Raw genomic sequence first — 22265 nt, 5'->3', positions numbered from 1 at the left:
TGGAGCGAGTCCAGAGGAGGCCACGGAGATGATCAGAGGGCTGGAGCACCTCTCCTATGACGAAAGGCTGCGAGAACTGGGCTTGTTCAGCCTGGAGAAGAGGAGGCTCCGAGGAGACCTCATTGCAGCTGTCCAGTATCTGAAGGGGCTACAAGGGGGCTGGGAGAGGACTTTTTACAAGAGCCTGTAGTGACAGGACAAGGGGTAATGGGTACAAATTGCAATCAGGGAGGTTTAGATTAGATATCAGGAAGAAATTCTTCCCAGAGAGGGTGGTGAGGCACTGGGACAGGTTGCCCAGAGAAGCTGTGGATGCCCCATCCCTGGATGTCTTCAAGGCCAGGCTGCATGAGGCTTTGAGCAACCTGGTCTAGTGCAAGTTGTCCCTGCCCATGGCAGCGGGGTTGGAACTAGATGATCTTTCAGGTCCCTTCCAACCCAAACCATTCTGTGATTCTATGATTCTATGATTTTGAGCGTGAACCGAAAGGACTGGCCAAAGCTGGAACACTTGTGAAGTGAGGCCCTTGTCACACCTAGCTGTCCCCTCCTCCACTCTCAGCCCCCTGAACAAATTCACTTAAATCCTTTTTGTTCAGCTCCACCTACTTTCTAGGTCGCTGATGAGCTGGTTATTGTGAAGTTTTACAGCACGATGTTGTTCCACCTGGTCCTCCAACTCAAAAATGGTGTCTTTCAGGTTTTTTATATCTGCTTCATTCTCCGACGTTTTTTCCTGCAGCTTCTGGCTGGTTCTGCTCAGTTGCTCAGCCTGGCGCTCGCACACCTCCTTCAGCTGGCCACACTCGCTCTCAGCCTGGAAGAGAAGGAAGAAAACTGCAAGGCTGTCTTTAGCTCTTAAGAGATATCATTCATTAAAGATCTTACTGGGCATCTCATGGGCTTAAGAATTGAGCCTGTGCTCTCAGCAGCGTATAAACTGAGTTTCAGCACGAACCAGACAATGAGCTATGAATGTCAGGGTTTTTTTTTTTTCCTCTGGTGAAAAAGATGAAACAAGATGCTACAAATGAAATTCAATTTTATGTATGACCACCGTACTTCCAAACCAATCTCTGCAGGTAGCAAAGAGAGGAAAGCTCCACAACTATTTATGTATCACATTATGAGAGTGGTATCACTGCCTTAGGGCCATGATGATGATCAGTTCCTCCACATTAACAATTCTGGAGCTTTTATCACGTACATTTGCAGTGCATGTGAAAACATACATAGTAGAGTTAGCTACTGCAGACAAGGATATTTCTGGATAAAGGACATCTGGAATTACTGAAGGGGGAATCTGCTGCACTTCAGTTTGTTGGCTCAGGCCCACAGATCGATGCTTCCAGGTTTGGGGGGAGATCTCCAAGTGTGAACAAGTTAGAAAAGCAAGGTATAGGCTGCCAATTCTGTGAGCAGCACTGGCACAGCTTGACTGAAGGGCAACCTTACAGAAGCCTGTGGTCTTGTTTGGGTGTCACAAATAACCAGTGATTCAAACCAGCTTAATTTGAGGGAAAGGAAGGGTAAAAAGGAGGAAATCTGTGGTTTCCAAACCAGGCAATAAAAGTTTGGTAGAGCCTGAGCACTCAGCAGTTTTTCATTTATTCTTCATAAACGACAGCTCCAGTAAGCACTTGGGAGCTTCCTCTACTAACTCCATGTGCTGTGGTCACCTATTTCAGCTGAAAGGACATCTGGATTTTCTAAATCACTCATATCATGGAGGTACTTTTTGGCAATGCTCTCTTCCTCTGCAACTCGCCAATTTTACCATTCTTCCCACGATCCTTCCCCCACGCAGGAAAGGCTGTGCACACTGACTATCACTCTTTCTGCAGCGGTGGGACAATCTCTGGCCTGTGCTTTATGAACACTTGTCCTGTGATGCCTCACACTGCATCTGGCATCCACAGAAAATAGAAACATTAACTGGCTTAAGCTTGCTTGGTGCAAAGCTACAAGCTACCAAAGGAGGCAAAGAAAAATTGCTGTAAATTTTTTTTTTTTTGCCATTGCTTTACCTACCCCAAATGAGAATACTTTAGTTTTGTAAAGATATTTTAGTTTTATGCAAATAATCACAGCTGGAGCTTGGCCATGCATCATTAGTCATGTGGCTGTAAATATCAGCTTCTCCGAGCATTAGCTCATGTCCCTGTGTTCTCGTAACCAATGACATCTATAGGTCACTAGTAATTAATCATGATGAATTATTCAGAATTTAATATTTGCTGTTAACTACTCATGCACTTCATCTGGCTTACCAAGTGATTTTCACTAATATTTGTTCATTTATCTAAGCAAGTTTTTTATTTACTTGTTCTTTGCTCCAATTTTGATAAACACAATTCTATTTACTAAAATAGTAAATTCTGCAGAAGATATTAGAGAAATGAGTTTTGAATTTTACACACAGCTACGCTATGAGTTATTCCTGGGAAAACAGGCATATAGCAGCAGAAACAGACACTACAATACAAACCCATCTTCTGTTCAAAACTAATTTGTGCAGTTTAAGTCATGGAAACTTATAATCCATGACTCAATAACAATCTAAAGATCAACAATTACCTATTTATGGAAGGACAGATAAACAACCATTGTATTTTACAGCTGTTACTGGTTTACCTTAGATAGCAGACCCTGAATGTGCTTCAGTTCACTGTTTGCCTTCAGCAGCTCTTGTTTAAGCTCAGTGCAAGATGCTTCTAACTGATCCTTTTCTGCATGGGCTACTTTCAGCATCTCCTGCACCTCAGAGTTGTCAGTAGTACATCCCATCGCGTTTATTTCTGCAGCCTTTTGTTTCTCGCTCTCCAACTGAGTTTTGAGAGAGCCATTCTCAATTTTTAGACCTTCTAAGGCAATTTTACAGTCCTCCAGAGTTTTTGTCATTGTGCTGCTGCTCTGCTGTTCAACTTCCAGAAGTTTAAGCAGCTTTTCATTTTCTTCTCTCAGGCTTTTAATCACCTGCTGAGCATCTTGATGCTCCCTTTCTAAGCTTCGTAGACTGCTGGTTAACTGTTGCTGAATGTTGAGTAATTTCTCCCTTTCAAATTGTGCTTTTTCAATAACTTCTGCACATTTCTGTTCCAGCTCGAGAACCTTCCCCTCCTGTGCTCTGCTTTCTTCATTTTTGGATTGTTCTTGGAGAAGAGTCATTAGCTTCTCATTTTCTTGGCTCAGCTGTTCTGCTCTATCTCTATGCTGACGAAAGGAAGTCTCCAGGAGAGCTTTCTCTTCCACTAGCTTCTCATTTTCTGTTGTCAGCTCCTGCACCATTTGCTGTTGATCTGACAGCTCCTGCAGAGTAGCTTGTAATTCTTCTGCGGTGCTGTGGTGATTCTCCTCCATTTTTTGTATTCTCTCTGTAAGAGATGCAACAGAAAGGTCACTAATATTGTTTGGAGAACTTCCTGTAGTGGAGCATTTGGAACCTTTGAAGTGGTTGCTGTTGGAGGATGTTGGCCTGGAAGGTACATCTGCTATATGTTCAAAGTCAGACGCATCAGGCGACAAGGAAGCTTTCGTTACATCACTGCTAGAAGAAGCCGAATTGCGCAGCGCGCCCCCATTCACGTGCTGCCTGTGCTCATCCATTTCACCTCTCGACGCATTTTTTGATGGGCTTCCAAAACTGGATTCCTGGGTAGTTGGGGTTGGGAGGCTGCTGTCACCTCCACTGCTTGTTGTTGTGTCTGAGAGAGGAGAGTTCTCTAGATAAAGCAATTTCTCTTTCAAAACACGATTTTCTTCTCCCAGGCTAGCAAGCTCTTTTTGAAAAGTCCTGTTTTTTTCCCTAAGGGTCCGTATTAATGGATTTATATCAACAGGTGATACAGTTTCTAAATTTTCATTGGAAGCACCCATTCCTTCAGCGTTAAGTGACCCCTTCTCTTTGCATTTCTTCAATTCAGAACGGAGTTTGGTAATTTCCGAATCTTTCGTCTTGGCTTCTGCCAGGAGTTCTTTAACCTGAGATTCCAGAACAGCCTTGTCACCAGTTTCATTCTCTTGCTTGGACTTGCTAGTGGGGCGCACGTGTTTGGTAGGAGTCGGTGTACCAGAAGAGGTGGGGCTGGGTTGTGTTTTCCTAGTATTGGCTTGACCACGCAATACAGCTCTCTCTCTAGATACAGACGATGATATTTCCCGGGGTGCTGGAATCCCTGTGCGCTTTGCAGCTGAAACTGTTCCTTGAAGAGAAAGAGATAAGCAAATTGAGCTAGTTCACAAAGAACACAAGTCACACAGCAACAATGAGCCTAGAGCAGTCTTGGGAAAAAACACCGGAGTGTTTGAATAGGTTTAGTCATGACTGAGTGTGCATTCGTGTTTCACAAAGGCCTGTATTATTTTGCATTCGTTCCTCTCCCACCCCCTGCAAAGGAACACAGCCTGCTCAACTTTTTCCCAGTGTAATAATATACGTAGATGCTGCAATACATGAACTGCAACCCCTAATACCAGGATATTCATTATTTGGAAATATAAATGCCTTACACTACTTTGAAATGCTGAATTTAAGCCTATTAATTTCAGGGGGAAAGTTCAGTAACTTAAAAAAATATACCATCTTTGAAAAAAAAAATAAGTATTTTTATCACACATTAGTGTTTTGTCACACAAAACTAATGTATTTGCATTATGCTCAGTTCATGCAGGTCATCATGAAAATCAAAAAAATTTATGCTGACTGCAGATTCAGGGAAACACACAACTCCCCTGGCACTTCCAACACTAAGACAATTGTGTTACCGCAGCTTCTTGCTGAGATAGATTTTTCATGTTATAAATTCCAATCCTTTTACGGAAGAAGAGCAAAAGGAGGTTAGAAAGTTGATGCTGTTCTGTTTGGTTGTTGTGGGTTCCCCCCTCCCCAACCAACTTAATGCAAAGCATTATGTGATTACAAGGAAAAAAGTTTGAGTTGCTGATCTTCCGAAGTTGTTCTGGAATATGGGACCATGTGTACTGACAAAACAGTGAGAGCCACCCTAACCATGAAAGTATTAACAAGCTGGTTAAAGAAAAGCTGGTTCAAAGGAGAGGTATTATATGCCACAACAAGTGGCAACACTACGAATTTAAAAAATTCCTGTTTTCAAGACCCTACTCAAAAGGGAAGGCCTGAAGTACAAAGCCATAGTTTTGGGATACAGTACAATGAAGAGAGATTGACAGGTGCAGCCACATCAACAGGATGCAAAGGACAGTTATGCAAACAGAAAGGGCTAGTGAGCCAGTGTTTGCAATAAAAACATGTTCCAGAAGCACTCTGGGGAGAAATCCTAGCATCAATGACAAGTCCCCATGTTTGGGAGGCTCTCCTTGCTCATACACATGTGCAGCATTCACAGAAAATCAAAGGGCAGTTAAGACCAAAGCGGAAGCTGACTCCCTGCTGCCCAACCGCGTGGCTACTTACACTGCGACTTCATGGCCCTCCCAAAGCATTTTTCACACGTTAAGGACATCTCTCTCAGCAATGCAGGGCAGTGAAGGGTTAATATTAACACCGCCCAGTTTGCTCAGCATCTCTTGAGGAATGCACTAGGTTTATAAACCCCACACAAACAGGAGCCCCTCCTCCTCTCTCCCAAACAAACACACTCTGCAGCAGGCACAATAAACACCCGGAGACAAAGAGCAGCTGAAGAAAAGACCCCTGAATGCAGAGGCTGTGCTGGGAGGAGAGCACAGAAAAGGCTCTGTGATGGCAGGGCCATGATAAGGCCAGAGACAAAGACTCCAGTGTTTGTGGGAAGAGATAGCGAGGACAGTCTGCCTGGACAGCGAGCAGCCCACACAGCTTCATTTAGTCATCTACAGCTGGAGGCACCAGCACAGCCGCCAGCGGAGATGGGAGATTTTCCACTGCAACTCAAACGGCTGTGGTACAACTCCAGACTCGAGAACTCATTTCACTTACTAGAGCTGAAGGCCTTCGGCTCACCGCTTATCCATTCCTTAACCCGAGGGCTCCCAACTGCTGAGGTCTGGCACCTGTAAACTGCATTCCCACTGAGCTCAGCAGCCGGGCAAAGCTTTTAGTTTTGTTTAGTTTAGAGGTGAAGGACAAGAGGAAAACTGAACAGACCGTGATGTGGTGCATCACTTCCAGCAAAGAAATACCAGCTCAGCACAGCTACTTCTTGCTCAGAGCAAAGGTTGACGTGGGGTGAACCACGGGTGTCCAGGTGAGAAAGCACAAGGCCTGGTTTGGCTGCACCTCTTGAACATCCAGTAGGACCAGTGTCCAGAGTAGAGAAGCAGTACTCACGCAAGCTATAATCATACTACAGATTTAAGATGTAAAATATACATTACAAATGGCCACAGATGTTCTTCAACGGAGCTTAAGCGGTGGATTTAAAGCATTCTATGTCCTGGACTTTTATTCAATCTGAAAGGGTTTTCTATTGTTATTATAAAGTTTTATGCCAAAGCAAGTGCTCCAAATAACTCCTTTTTTGCAATGCCTGAACTAGTGCAATGCCATGACTCATCTGGTCAGCTCGTGACTGGGTAGTATTATATACATTGTAAGAAATAATAATGCTACTACACACTGATGGAATTTGCATGGCAACGAAAACCACCTCTTCCCAAGAGAAGCACAGCACTTCTGGTAGCAATGCCAGTGTGCTCCTAATCACCACCAGATGACAACTGCAATGCGATCCTGGCATCCTGAGCAATGATACGTATACCTAAGGATAACAATTAAGGATATTTAAGTGGGATTATCTGTACTTCACCAGCTTGCCAGCCAGTACAGGCTCCCAGCTCACTGAACCTGTCCCATGTGTTTCGCAAGACTCCATGCTCTGCTGACTTGTTCTCTTCTAAATCACAAAGCATTTGCTATCCATCAATAACCATTAACCAAACTTTTTTCATGACGTAGAAGTGTTTATGCATTTTCCTCTCTCCACTCTCCAAAACAGTGCTATGCAATACTAAGAAACCACAGTGAGCCCAGGAAAGAAACTGTTCTCAATGCACACGTATGTTGATTACAAAGCACCACAGCGAGTATAAGCGCTACTTTAAAAGTCTGTTTTATGGGTGACTCCCCCTCTGAATGACCTTGCAACTGAGCAGCGTGGCACTCCTAAACAGAACTGCCAGCCCCGCAGCCCGAGGCACCCACTGTGCAGGACCTGCATTTAGGGCTGTCCAAGTCACCCTGGTGACCTGATTAACTCGGCACCCCACACTGCTTATGGCCTGTGGGAGACTCCAGACAGACATGTGCCTGCCAAGCTGCACAACGCAATCTGGGGTTGATTTACGCTGCTGCTTAAAGCAGCTGGAATCATGCAGAACCTCACTTCCTAGAAAGTGCTGCTTGTTCTGAGCAGGGGGAGAAAAAATACCCCACCCAAAAACAAACTACACCATCAGCCCTGCCTGAAACTCAACAGAGACATTTCTGTTTGGTCAAAATGGTGCTACAGCACCTCATTCCTGGATTCCCTGCTCACCCACCCTGCCCAACCTGTCAGTTTAACTTGCCAAGCTGGAGCATAACTTCTCTCCCACCATCCCGAATACCCAAGCTCAGGCTACCTCTGACCAACAGTGCATTTCCCATTCCCTTTGCACCCATACCCAAGCTCTCATTCTCACAGTCCTACACCCACACTGCCAGTGAGCTCAGCTTCTCTTCCCCTGCTGCAGAGGAACTGGGAAGTACCCCAAATTACCCCACTGAGGGTTATTGCATGAAAACCTGTTTTGCTCAGCCTGAGGTCACCACATCATCACATTCCTCACCTTGGTGCCCAGTAAGAGCTTCTCCATTTTCAGCATCAGCCATGCTATTCAGGCGTGAGGGGTTAAACCTTAACATGTATATAGAGCTGGTTTTCCAAGTGCTTTAAGATGAACAGCTATTTGACTCAAATGCTCTGAAACACAAGTGTTACCTCTAGGTTACAGGACAGGGAAGCTGGGAGAAGTGGAATGCCTCGCCCAAGGTCACAGTAAATCAGGAAGGATCAGGACCCAGCGTCCTGGCTGGTGGCCTGCTCTGCAGCTTTGTTGTTTGCACTGCTTTCTGCCAGGGAATGCTCCCTGACTTTCCGACCGTGTCAGAAACAAAGTGGGACTTTAATGAGATAAAAGTTGACCCCTCATGATGATCTTTAGCCATTTTAATCCCATTTTCAGCACAGCTACAATGTTTTCCACAGAAGGATCAGGATTGCTCCTCAGTTTTTCCACATAATGATCTATTTTGATCTAAGCTCTCAGCACCTGCCACACAGGCTCCCTGAGGGGCATCCGTAACCAGAAGAAAATGGACTATGGAATGGAGAAAACCATTTCCCAATCCCCCAGGGAGGAACACACCGGACTGCTGTTCAGAAGTGAAGTCGATGCAGCATGGCTGATTTAATTACAGCGATAGCAGGGTAAGGGAAAGTGGGTGGCAAACATTTTACCGTACTCACAGGAGACAGACATTATGTTTTGGAATGAAGATTCAGTAAGTTTATCTCCCTTCACACGCTGCATGCTCCGACGCAGCACATATCACTGTCTTCTCAGTAAAGCACTAGTCCTGAAGTGACATTTGGTTTACTTGACCCTTAAGCATAATTAACACTTCAAATACCTGCTTCTCCAATCCCAGAGCAGAGGAAGAATCTCAGTTGGGAAGTGACTTTATTTGACCACAGAACCACCTTTGGAAGTGTTCCAATTTCTGCCTTGAAGCTATTTTTTTTAGAACCAGAGTCAATACAAGATCATTTGCCACTGGCCTTTGTGCCATTTGTGTCCCACAACATGCCCTTTCCTTAATCCTTCCTTCCATCAACATTAATAACCTAAAGGTTAATGCCATGGGCTTCTGCTGTTCCAGGGACCAACTTAACAAGGAATTTTCCATTTTGTACTTTTTTTCCTAAATTTTAAGCCTGTCAACTCTTAGCTTAAGAGCAATAAAAACATTTTCTTCAACATAGTTAAAAAATCATGTTAATAATTCCTTCTTCCATAGTTTAAGTAGGTACAAAGCCTCCTGCATGTAGAGTTCACCTACGGAATTTAAGCTTGCCAGCACGGATTGTTTTCAGAAAGCATTTCAGTCATGTAAGACAAAGATGCACAAAGACAGATGCATCTTTGGGTGATGTTTTTGAACAATGGATACCTTATTTGAATTGCAGGGGCAGGATAACAAGACATAAAAGAAAGCTATTCATAGCCTTCTGCACTGGTAAAGTCATACATTTCAAAAAGGCAAACTGTTGCCTGCAGACAAGTTTGTACTCTCACAATTATCTGCTGCTCTAGGAGGACTGTCACATCTCTCATTCTAGCTCCTGCATTTGCAACAGACCAGCTATTTCACAGTCTTTTGTCTCTTTGCCATCCCTCCCACCTCAAAAAGTCATAGTGAAACAAGAGAGATAGCAACAAGAAATTATGGGCTAACTTGGAGCATCCCTGCCAACAGGAAACTAATTCCTCCCTCCTTCTGGAATTCTGTTCCATGTGCTAAGATACTTCAATAGATTTTGCCATCTGAACAGAACTCCGAAGCCTCAGACAGAAAAGCGATTCCTGCGATACCTTGAGGAAAGCGTTAGTTATAAATCAAGTGGGCTGCAAGTGCTTAGTGGAATGGCTAAGAGAATACTGTAACAGCCCATGCTCATGCAGCAAATAAAGAGTTATTAAACCTCCCCATATAGTTTTACTGTGCTCTGTGACATGTGGTTTAGCTGAAATAGGTCCTTATCATCTGTTTTGGTTTTCAGCTTATCCTCTGGCTGTGACTTTGGTAGATCCTGACCTCAGCAGGACTGCACTACTCAGGCTTTGCCAAGACCTGGCTGAGGATCCACAGCAGCACTGGTAACACCAACAGACAGATAATGCAGGCATGCGCTCGGTCTTGCCTGTGTACGGTCCTATGACTATTTCTAGCCACCTTTGAGTTTCTTACACAAAACAAACCTGGGTCACATGTGTACCTTAATCCCACCTGGATTCCTTCCTAGTGTCAGAAGCCAAAATACAGATGTCTAGCACTCCTTTGGATGCCCTTTTAGTCTATTTAACATACCTTCACTGAGCTGAAAGACTTGGCAGTACCTGCGAGAGGCCTGCCCTCTGCTCAAGAAGCAGACAGATCAACTGGGATGCCTGAAGACTTCTAGAATGCCACTAGACACTGAGTTGAACAGTCAAGCTTTCCCAACAAATGTACAAGCTGGTGTTATAAGGCAAGTAACAGCAGCCTTTACATGCCATTTTCTAAATTATTCCAGTACCCAAGTACCACTTGGGTGATTTCCAGCCACACCACGAACAACTTAACACAATGCATTGATATGTGACCATGATATCGTTGATCTGAATTTAGCCACTGCCAAATCGGAAAGGACAGTATTAGCTTGGAGCCATTGAACTCTCCTGCAATAAAGAATGTACACGTTACAGGGAGCCTAGCCGTACTTCAAGAACTTAATTAACTTGGTGCTTAAAATCCATTTTCCCCAAAGTGGCTAAGGCACTGGGAACTCAAAGCTTAACTTAAAGCCCAGGAGACTTGGCAGATCACTTTCACCCTGCTTCATCATTGATTCTGAGATTGATACTGAGACTAATTAAGAATGAACTAGGAACGTCCTTTGGGAAATGACTATACAGCACAGAAGGATTGGTATGCGTTTGACTCTCTTAAAGTACTTTTTCATTAAAAGATTCCAGGTTTGCACACATCTACTTAATTTAAACGCCCTATTTTTCCCTGCCCTTTTTTCCTTTGCTTAAGCAAATGAAACAGTTAAACTTCCCTGCTAAGCAGAGATGATCTGATATCTTAATTTACAGGAAACACACTGACACATTTCATGGTGGCATGAGAAAAAGCAAACATAACTGCTGAAAAGTAGGGCAGATATAACAGCAACCCTTACCTGTGCAGCTGTGCTCTTTCACAGATACCTACACAGAGGCAAAATCCCTGTAACATGTCTTGCTGCACTGTTTAATGCTCATATCCTGAAACTCCCAGGCATGCTAACACTACAACAGCTTGATAACAAATACTGAACAGATGCACATAACTAAACCAACTCATGAAGAAGATCTGAATGAGTTCTTAGTGCTTCTTGGATGTTAGAAGAGTGAAACTGGATGCATCAGGCCAGATTTTCAGAGGTATAGGTGCCAAGAGACAGTGATCAACACCTGTTATTTTCAAAACTGCTTAAACTGTTTAGAACTTCATATTTGCGGGTGAGACATGTAAAACTTCTGGTCCACCACCAGCTTAGGTAAAAGTCAGGGTAAAGACAGACACTGTTATACCATGACAAATTATTACGCCCTGATCTGCTTGATACACAAAGGGAATGAGCTGAATGGGTTAGCCATCAGCATTTTTCAGTGACCACACTGTTGGATACTCCTTTGGGTAATCCTCAGTAACTTGGAAGAGCATACCATTTTCCATCTCTTAGAGATGTCCTGTAGACAGACAATGCTCTCTGCTACTTGGTCTTTATGCAACAGCGAACAAAGCAAACCTAGGCTTGGCCAGTCATGGTTCTCCCATATTAGTCTGTTTGCAGAGCATTAGTCACAGAGCCAACACCTTAACAGGTCAGCAACTCTCTGGGAAGGTTCACTTGTACTCCACCTAGATTTAAAAAAAAAGACAGATGGCTGCGGAACAACAAAGGTGGTTTTGATAATCTAACACTGTGTAGAATTATCTGCTCAAATAATGCCTTTCCTCACTTATCATTACTTCTTAGTCTCAGTGCTTGCTAACGTGAACTTTTTCCTGAAGAATTGTAATGGCCTGTTGGACTGGCTGGACTGCCTGACTACATTCCCTGTGGAACAGGTAAACATGCAACAAGAGGAAACACCTAAAAGACTTGATGCAAGGATTTTGATCTACATAAATGGACAGTGTATGGAGGCAACCCAGGTATTGATAATTGACACAGAGGAAAAGAAAGTAAGAGAACTAAGAAAGAAATAGAAATTACATTACAAAGTGTTAGGAACGACAGATAGCTATTTGAAAACTTACATTACCAGAGGTTCCAAAGAAAAAGCACCAATAAGCACCTTGATCTGCATAATTCCTAATTGAAGAGTAGAGAGACCACTGACATTAGCACCAAAGACTTTGTAAAGGTTGGCTTATTTTTTGTTTTATTTAAAAGATACAAGTCTAGAGGTCTGGTGTGCAAGATGCCCACAAGAAAAGGCACTATTTTTGTACCTCAAAGATTAAGTTTTGACAAAACTTCTTGTTGTCCATTTAAATCTGCAGATGAACTACTGGCAGGACATTCTTTTGAAGGGTGGCCACTACAAGAGACTCTCCCACGGTAGGAATGTAACCCAATAGGAGAGACAACCTTGGCTTTGAAGCATCTCCATTTAGTTCAAATTTTAGCATCTAAAACGGGCATAAGCGTATAGACATACTGACCAGTACTCTTTGAATCCACAAAAGGCCTTATTTACACTATCCCCTTCAGTAAATTAAATAGTGGGTTTAGAAGAGAAAGTACCCAGGGAATCCCTGCCTCACAATTAGGAATTTCTTAAAGATCACAAGTGTCTTACTTTCAGCTTGTTGGATTCACCCTGATCAATAATTCTGTCACCTTGTTCCTCCCAAAAAGAGCAGCTCTTAGCAGCAGCTGGTGGTTGTTCGCACAGGCACAGGAACTGAACCTCAAGTTCACACTGCCACAGCTCAGTGCTATTACAGTGGAAACAAGGTTGCATCCCAAACATGAGACAAGATCTGACCAAAATCCTGTTCAAAGTCTCATTGCGAATTTGAGATTACTTTCTTTCCTCTTGGCCTACAGTTCCTCTCGGAACAACAGCAGGAGTTGTTAAAAATCTCTACCCTGAGAGACACACCAGTGTCCATACAGAAGAGACACTCTGAACATTTCTGAGGCTCTTCACTTTGGGTTTTGGAAGGTTTGTTAAGTCTGAAATGGAAACTCAGGCCTCGATATGCCTGTCTGGAATGCAGCACAGTTTGGTACCCTGTACAAAACCCACGCAGGTTGTACTGCAAGAGGAAACTCTTGCTCGAAGGCCAGGGACCAAAGATCCAGTGAGGCACACTGGCAAAGCTAAGAGGAGGCAGGAGTTGTTCTAAGCATGCGTATCCTCAGCCAGCATTCCCAGTCTTTGCTTTGGTTATTCCATGGGCATCTGTGATTCTTTACCAACTCTGCCAATGCAGGCACAGATTACAAATGTAATTGCAATCCACCACTGCACTGCTTTGGACTTCTAGAGTACCCAGCAACCTGGCATAACAAACACTGAGCCACCCAAAGCAAATGGTCTAGCAAGTGTTCGGAGAAACTCTATCTCATAGGCTTACTGGAATGTCCCCCTGGTAAACTCAAAACTACTTTTTTGGGAATCAATGCCAATGGGCCTGCCAAAAACTTAGTCACCTGCTAACTATACCCCTTGGCTACCTCCCCCTAAAAAGAATGACTAAAACCTTCTATATGTAGCATTATCCCAAAATTAATCTGGTGGAAGTTGCAGAAATCCAGAATTTTCCTTTTTTAAAATAAAGTCACTCCTACTTGCTGCTTCTTTTCATCAAATTTTATGAGTCCACAACCATCATAGCTCATGATTTTAAAAAAAAGTCTAATTTTTATATGCCCTCAGAGGGCCTTCCCTCTGTATACTTGTGACATTAGCAAATTTATAGGGATTTCTGTGTACTGTGGTACTTCCTGATTTTGTTTGTTCTGGAATACTTCCTGCCTGTCCACCTGTCAAAACAAGATGAGATCAGGTATAAACATCTCATACCTACAGCAAAATGAATTCTAAGCCAAACTATTTTTTAAGACAACAACTGTTCAAAAATAAAACCTGAGAAAAATAGCCATAAACACGAATCTTTCAGTGAATGGAGACAAAACCCTTGGTGTTTCACCAAAATAAGGGATTTTTCGTTTGATCTGGTTGGTAGGTTTGGGTTTTCCTTTGCTTTCCTACTTGATAGTTTTGATGCTTCTGCTGTCCAAGAGGTTGTTAGCAACCGGTCTGAGGGGCATTACTCCTGAAGTCCACTAACACTTTCCTGAGGAAGGGACTGTTCAGAAAGAGCAGTGTATTTGCACTGAGGCAGCAGAAAACCAATTTTTCAACTCATATGGCTGTGCTAGGATTATTCCTGAGAAATGACTGCTAGCCAGAGCAAGAATCCCAGGTTGTCCTTCGATTCTAGCTTGCAGACAAGTAGATAATTCTGTTCAGCTTTGCAATTAATCTAGCCCAGAAGTTCATCACACGGCCACTACTGGGTTAACAGTGGTGACCAACCAGCTGTACTTCCATTCCTGGAAGACACAATTATACTAGACAGAATACCAGTGTTGAGTTTTTCCAAGAAGTACAGGAAATTAAAAAGCAAACAAAAAACCCCCTAAATCTAGCCATGTAAGTTCAGTTAATAATGGTCAGAGTAGGAAGTAGCTATGTTGCTCCGTGTGCAGTGCATATACCATGGCTGTCAAAACTGACAATTAACATCTGTAACTGGAAGTTAATGAAAAGTTACCTAAATCCTCCTGGTCCAAGAATCCAATAGGAAAGAAAACAAAAAGAACCCTGCTCCTTCCAGACAAGTCAGGTGCTGTGGATCAGCACCTGTACCTGACATCACACCTATAAGCACAAAGGGTAACAAAAACCAGTCTCAAGTGGGGAAATAATTGTGATAACGTTGATATTGAGCATAAGGCTAATTTATTCAACCTATTTAACCATTCACGAGGCCATACTGTGAACTCAATTATGGAACTGATTTGGCTGTAAGATCTGCATGCTCCCCCTTCCCTTTCTTCATTAAAGGCAGGTCCTGATCTAATTCACTGAACTTCCCACAAACACTTCAGCTTGTACCACGAGTGAGCAGCAAGCCACCACGAAGGAGCTGAGCAGCAGAAAACGCCTTTACACGGCACTGCTGTCGGGTGCTTTGTATTAGGAAACCATGACTTGAACCCTCCAGCTCAGGAATGCTGCCCCACACTTGGCCAAAAGGCTGACTGAGCCAAAATAACTTCTTGCCTTATGCACTCTGAAACACAACTAATCCCAGAAGAGTGGGGGGAAAAAAGGGATCAAAAAATGGAAGTGTGAAAGGAGGTGGGTTCCTCCTCCCCTAAAACAGAGGACAGAACTTTGAAAAGGCCTCTAGCTTTTAAATTGTGTGCTTAATGGTTAATAACCAGTGTGCATTGCATTGCCATTACAACTGCCTTTCGTTTACTAAAATGCGATGACCACGTAATAAACCCAGTTTTATTGCTGTTTCCAGTCTGCCTAGTGAGACGGTGAGGAAAGCACCACAATTTAGTTTTCCCTGCTCATCCAGAGCTTTTAGCCCTGCCTAGTATAGCAATAAGGGAGCCAACTAGTATAGTCCTGAATAGCTTATATGAGGAACTGGGCTGAGACCATTAAAGCTATCAACACGGGATGAGACGCATCAAGAAAAGAAATGAGAGAGAAGGGGAGAGAGGAAGACATCTCATAACATAATGAGATGTTTATCTATAAAAGTTGCCCACTTCAAAAGGAGGAAGAGCTTCAACTCCTTGATAAAAAAAAAAAAAAAGCTTTTGATTAAAAGATCAGTGAAAGATTTTCCACAGTCAAGCAGCCTCAAAGAAACTACGCGTGGAGGAGGCTGAGGGTAATTTCTAACATAATTAGTCCATTCTTCAAACTCAACAAGGTTTTATGAAAGCAGCATCTCTCAAGATCTAAAAGATAAGGTTCGTGGAAATATCCTCAGTCTCTCAAAGACAGCTGACCAGCTTTTGCTCAGGAAAAGCCTGGAGAAATACCATCAGAGCTTTGTGCCTCCCACCTTGGGGCAAGACAGGTTCCAAGTCTCAGGCCTACGGTTAGTCAAATGGATGCTCAGATTTGGGTTAAGCAAAGTTATTGCCATGTATTTGAGGAGGTTTGGAAACAAAGCGAAATATTTCTGCACATTGCTTTAGCAACCTTTGAAGTTTTAAATAAGTGACACCACTTTTCTGGAGCACTCTTGCCATTCAAGGAATGCTATTTACAGATGGGGATGGATATGACACCACTGCCTTATCCCTTTCCAGCATTCGAACACCAGCATTACGGCTGACCTCACATGCTCTTGGGAACAAGACTTAGACTCGCTTCTTTTATGCTTTTCTTTGTTTTCTGAGAAAACAGGATTTTGACAATTTGCCCTTGAACAGGTAAAACATTACTTTTTCTCTACAGGCTGCAAGTTAGCAACTATTTTATCATGTCGCAGATAGACAAACACAGGGCTATTGCGCTCTCGGCGAGCTGGTGCTGGAGCTTTCTCTGAGCAGAGAATACCAGGCCCTGCAATGTCTGGTGTTCATGGAAACTCACTCTCACGCAGACTGATTAGAAGGGCAGAAAAACACAGTTCTGATGTAACTCTGTAGCCTGAGAGAACTGACCGATGAGCACAGATCACGCAGGGACAGAGTCCTCTGCCTCAGAACATGCAATCCATATCTGTTGATGCTTATCGAAAAACATTACTGCTCCATGAAATATAATAGATGGAACATTTTAAGAGATCTGTGTCACGTGTCTAGTTTGGATTTTGGGAAGAAAAGAGGTTGATGCACAGAGAATCTCGTAGTGTCTATCATTAGAGACCCTCAGTTTAACATAATATTTAATCCTCATGCTTGAATTGCTTGGAGATACCGCATGGGAAAGTATTAAAAAATAATTAAGGTATTAAAGATTTGCCAACCTACTAGTGACAGTCTGTGAGAATCACAGAAAATCAAGTCCTCTGCAAGCGACAGAGTGCCAAAGAAATCGGAGAAATACTTTGATTCAGTTTTACAACTCCATATTGTTCCAAAAGCTACATTCCCTATGGAAATCAGGAGATTTCTATGAAGAGTAAATTAGTAAAATAGAGAAGGAACTGTAAGAGAAAAAAAATAAAATACTCTGCTGAAATAGTCAGAAGTTCCAAAATACAGGACTGCTGAACAAACTCGTGAATCCTTCCAAGGCTCTGGCAAGTTTCAGTGAGAAGACCAAGATGCAATACTTGTTCAAATTTCTTTAGCTAGCTTGATAGCTTTGAGATCTTGAGGAGCCAAATATAACTCAAACAAAAAGCAGCAAGCTTTGTTTTTTTCTCCAAGGCCAGCATTATTTCCTCCTCCTTTCACCCTTTTCCCTCATTTCAGTAATTTAATATTGTGTCAGAACCAACACACAATCACAACCATCCGCTGGCTGGTTCCTTATCACTCTGCCACTGTCAAGCCAATCACAGCACATTCAGTAAACTAATAAAACAATCAAGAAGAATTAGCTTTTACATTTAGTATCATACTAGGTCTACTATTTATAGATCCTTAAAACATCACCAGCACAGGGGCAAAAGCATAGTCTGCAGAACTAACCACAGGCCAGGCTCTTGATGACCAGCTCATTCAGTAAGATTCCCTGCCTTCATCCAAGAATGGCTTTCATTTTAGTCAGCAGAACAACCTAACAACAAAATAAAATGCATAAACCACATCCTGCTCCCTGCCATGCCCTAAAAGTTGTTCTTGTAAAGGCTTTGGTCCTGCCCACAGAGACAGAACTCCCACATGGCACATCCTCCCACTCAATGCTGAGAAGGGTTGTCAAGGCCCTTGCCTTAGTGTAGGAGAACTTCTTGATCCCTTTCACTAACTTAGCATTCATTGGTCTCATCTTGGGATCAGGGGACCTCAGATTATCACTTAACTCTGCCTCAAACAGATGATTTCAGACGCAGCAAGTTAGGCAGATTCATGACTCAATTCCTCGAAGAGGCCAGTCCAAGTTGTGACACAGTCTCCTGGCTGTACTCGTTTCACGGGCCTGCAGAGCAGCAAAGACTACTGCCATTTGACATCTGAAGTGATTTAATAATGTCAGTCCAAGTCAAGTCACATCACAGGACTAATCAACAGAGCTGGCCCTAACTGGCCCTGGAAGAGAGGCTGAAGTCAAGTAAAAATGACTCTCCAGGGGAAAATAAACTTCTCCAATACCAGTTTAATCAGCAGCGTGTTACTACTCTGAGGAATGAGAGCATTTGTAAAATCCCTGTGCAAGAATGACTTGTAGGAGGAAGAGGTGACTAAGGAATTAAACTATCCACTGGAGAGCAAACTGTGGTCTGCTGGCTCCACTGGGAACAGAAGGTCTACGGCTCAGCTGCCCGAGCTCGAGGAGGACATGACTTGCTGTCGGTATTTCCGTGAAAGCTGTTACGTGATTCATTAGCTTTGCTGGCCCCTCTCTCCTCCCTCCCTTCCCCCCACACCATCATTAAACTCATCTGTTCTCTTGAGCTCTTGCTTGGCAGAAATGGTGTGCTGACATATAACAGAGTTAAAATGAATGGCTCCCACGTTTAGAAGAAAGGAGAAAGGAAGGGAAGCAGATGAGACTCTGAAGAGTACCCAGAAAAAGACCTGACCACACACCCCAAAAAAGAAAAACAGAAGTCACAAGAAACTGTATTTCCACAATACCCTTTATCCTGAAAGTTTATGTTTTACAAACTATATATCTGACACTGAAGAATCCCTTCCTCAGACATAAACTGAGGCCACCCCTAGGCCAGGACAAAACAGACATAAGAAAACAGATCAATACTGGTTTAGTGTATGCACTGACACTCGATATTCTGATCCAAGCCATGTAAGCATGTTTTACAAATAAGCACAGTCCCAAAAAAAGTCTAACCCTTGGATAACCCCGCCCGTCACCTTGTTCCAACCAGAGAAGTTAACATTTCCCATTCAACTCCTTCTTTCTTGAAAGTTTTTTTTAATATATTGAGTCATTTTTTCCACCTCTTCCCAAAAATATTAATCATCTCATCACCTGCAAATGTTTAGAGGATAAACAAAACCCCACCATCACCGTGTCAACCAATGTCAAAGAGTCTGAACAGTCTTGTTCCGAAATACAGGCTGCCTCACTGTTTCCAAGGCAAACTAATGTTTGAAAAGCTTTTCTCAATAACTACCAGTGCACTGGATAACAGTTTTCTTCCATACAACTCCAATGAAATGTTCCCACTATTTCACAGGTGGTCCAGCCTGTGCTTGCGTATACTGACAGTTCCTTTAGGTTGAGGAAGCCAGCCTCAGAAGCCGAAAACTAACTCAACTGCCAAACTACAACCATGTTCACTATTGTTTTACATCTTTTTCTGCAATATTATAGGTGTTTTCATTCTAAAAGCCCCACATGTTTGATAAATATGAATATTCAGAGCACTTGGGTATAGCAGGAAAAGTGACCATTTGCAAGTAGCAGAGTTTTGGCAAACAAGTGATATAAACTTGGATCACATGCCAAAAACCAAAAGCTCTTACAAGTCAAGGTAAAATAGGTTTAAAATAAGTTTTAAAGTAGAAGCCAGAAAAAGCCTATGGAATCCAACATTATCACAAGCAATCTCCTCAAATCCTTTAGGCACTTTTAGAAAGATTTAGATTAACTTAAAAAGAGACTGTATCGGGGCTGTTACAGTGTCTTGTAAATCTTCTGTTCAAAACATACCAGTTAGACACCAGCAGTGGATTACTTTGCAAGAAAGATCCAACGTAACACGTCTTCATCTCCCCACAATCCCTAGCCCAGACAGTTACATTGCTTTCCAGCTGCCCCGTATTAACATGTTAGCTTCAAACTGCTCAGCTTGGGGGCATCCCGTTCCTTAGGGCACTGACCAGCCCACCCAGACCTTGAGGTTTAGCACAGCTCTATCTTTATAATCCAAATCTTGATGGTTAGCTGTCAAGTCAGGATCACTCACACAGGTACTGTCAGACTCCAAAAGTGTCACTTCTGGGACCTGTATTATTTTTATTTAGTTTTGAAACTAAAACAAACCTTTGTCATAGAAGTGTAGCCTTGTTAGCCAAAAGCCATGCATCCCCATGGCCTTTTATTCCTATTTATGCTCAATAGGAAAACCTGTTACTCATACTCTCATAAGTATATGAAAGTATTTTACTCCAGGTTAACACCTATATCTTAGGATCAGATGTTAGACTTGTGTTCAGGTCAAGATCTGATTGGTTTTAGTTACACATAAACATAACCAACTAGAACATAAACCAGATCAACAGATGGGCCCATTTCTGGGGTTTATTTTGGTTATTCCAAACTTAGAGTACCACAGTTATTCAAGATGTAGGTAGGTATTCCTGGATGAAGGTTGAATTAAGTTCATCCAAGCAGAAACAAAGCCCAACGCAGGTACTTCCATGTATCTTATTCTAACATGAAAAACAATTTTTTGCATCCTAGTTGTCAAAAATCAAACGAAGCTTCAGATGCCTTGACATTATCCTCCGATTTCCAAAGCCAGAGCTCTCGCACACAACAAGGAATACACTGTCAGAATTTATTTATGTTCCTGAAACTTCTTCCATGATTAAACAGAGTTTTGAGCATGTAGTTCAAAACAAGATGCTCTGTGTTTTTCAGTCATATTCATACCTTACAAACACTGAGGACATTTAAACAAGACTTAATAGAACCTACACTTAAAAACTGAGAAGAGCTTTAAAACTGTTTAGGTGCAACAGAAGCATAACCCATTCCCCTCCACTAAAAAACCAAAATAAATCACAGGACAAGAGAAAACAAAGGATGAAAGAGATTTACAAAACCCACAGGGGGTCTGCATGCTCATTTATCATTTATGTTAATAGCAATAAGCTGTTTGAAATCCCACTGCTGGTCCTGCAAAATCAGAGTCAGTTTCCTCAAACACTGATCACGGGTTAGTCATTTACCTCCCCATGCCTTTATCCATCTCCCCCTTAGTTCATCATCAGTACTACCCCTCCTCAAAATACAGTGACATGTTTACTTCCAGCAAGACTTCTATAGCTGGCAGTGGCCAGGGAAACACAGATTTTAGGGGCTGGGGATGCAGGCAGCCATACTTTCCAGCCTGAAGTTTAACTTTCCCTTAGGGCAGCATTTCTTCTGGTGACTGGATACTGGCAGCTTTTGTGTTCTTCATTAGCCTGCTGATTAACATACTGCTAGAGAGTTCTCCCCTACACCTAACTGCTGTTCCAGCAGTCACTGGCAGATCTATTGTGAGAGCAGTGCAGCCTTGTCTGCCTCTTGCTTTTCCCCACAATACCAGAGATCAGGTACATATGCGTTTGCTTTTAAAACAATAGCTACGTATGTTATCTGAGGTCATAAAGAAACCTTGATCAAGCAATAACCACTTTAATGGAATTTTGTGAATGAAATTCCCATGGCAACAGTAAGAAACAAAGTGCCAGGAAATACAACCGATCCCAGTTTTCTGTACTATAGGGTGCTAAGCTCAGACAGAAACTAGGAGATAAACAGGAGAAATCAGCGGGCCTACTGGGTTTTCCCTTCTTCAGCATCTGAGAAACAAGCAAAATAAAACAAAAGGCAACCAGAACCGGACTACGGCTTCAGAACAAAGTACCCGCCTTCCTAGGGTAAGGCATCTGGCACCAGGGGAATTAGATATACCTGATACTAGCTCTTGGCTTTCTAGAAAATCTGCTACTGATTAACATGCGAGGCACTACACTTCTGAAAGGACAATGGTGGGAAGACCTTCCACAAAGGCATAATTTTAAATTCTAAGGCCTGGAAAATTTCAGGCCTCAGGCCACGAACAATGGTAAAGGCTAAACACAGCCACGCTGCAGATCCTGCCAAGTTGTATGTACATCACTAGGTAAGCTTCGTAACTTTTTAGCAACATCATGCAGACCGTGTAAAATAATATCTCGGTGGGCATTGAGGTCCCTCCCTTGTCGGCATTCTGTTCCAGCCGAAGGGTTTCTTTCGGCAACGCTTCCCCACGGACGGCGCTGGGATCTCAGGTAGGAGCAGGCACAAACACCATTTACAAGGCAACAGCGGTAATTTCCCTCCGTATTAGCTACAACAGCCTGTGTTTCAGTGGGACGCCGCGGTTAAACACAAACACCCCGAGAACAAAACCCCATCCCCTGCGTAGCAGCCCCGGCATTTCGCTCGCTCCCTACAGACCTTGGTCGTGCTCCTCCGCTCGCCCAGGCTGGTTGCCCATCCTCGGTCAGTGCCCCGGCTCTTCCCCGAGCTCCTCTAGCAGCCCGGCGCCCCGCTCATGCCCGGTGTCAGGC

The 22265-nt window shown here is 43.0% G+C and overlaps 1 protein-coding gene across 1 annotated transcript in view; it reads right to left on the bottom strand.

Moving 5' to 3' along the window:
* Positions 1-595: 595 nt before the first annotated feature.
* LOC104514200 (cytospin-B-like) overlaps positions 596-22265 on the bottom strand; it is a 21864-nt gene continuing 194 nt past the window's right edge. Inside the window, exons 1-3 of the mRNA XM_010157807.1 lie at positions 22153-22265; positions 2635-4202; positions 596-817 (exon numbers count right to left, since the gene is read on the bottom strand). The exon at positions 22153-22265 is cut by the window's right edge and continues 194 nt beyond it. Coding sequence (XP_010156109.1) covers positions 596-817; positions 2635-4202; positions 22153-22192 — 1830 coding nt within the window. The 5' untranslated portion in view covers positions 22193-22265. The remainder of the gene's footprint in view (positions 818-2634; positions 4203-22152) is intronic.

Source organism: Eurypyga helias, unplaced genomic scaffold (genome assembly GCF_000690775.1).
Source record: "Eurypyga helias isolate BGI_N326 unplaced genomic scaffold, ASM69077v1 scaffold808, whole genome shotgun sequence".
NCBI lineage: Eukaryota > Metazoa > Chordata > Aves > Eurypygiformes > Eurypygidae > Eurypyga > Eurypyga helias.
This window is presented reverse-complemented; position numbering and strand designations above follow the sequence as displayed.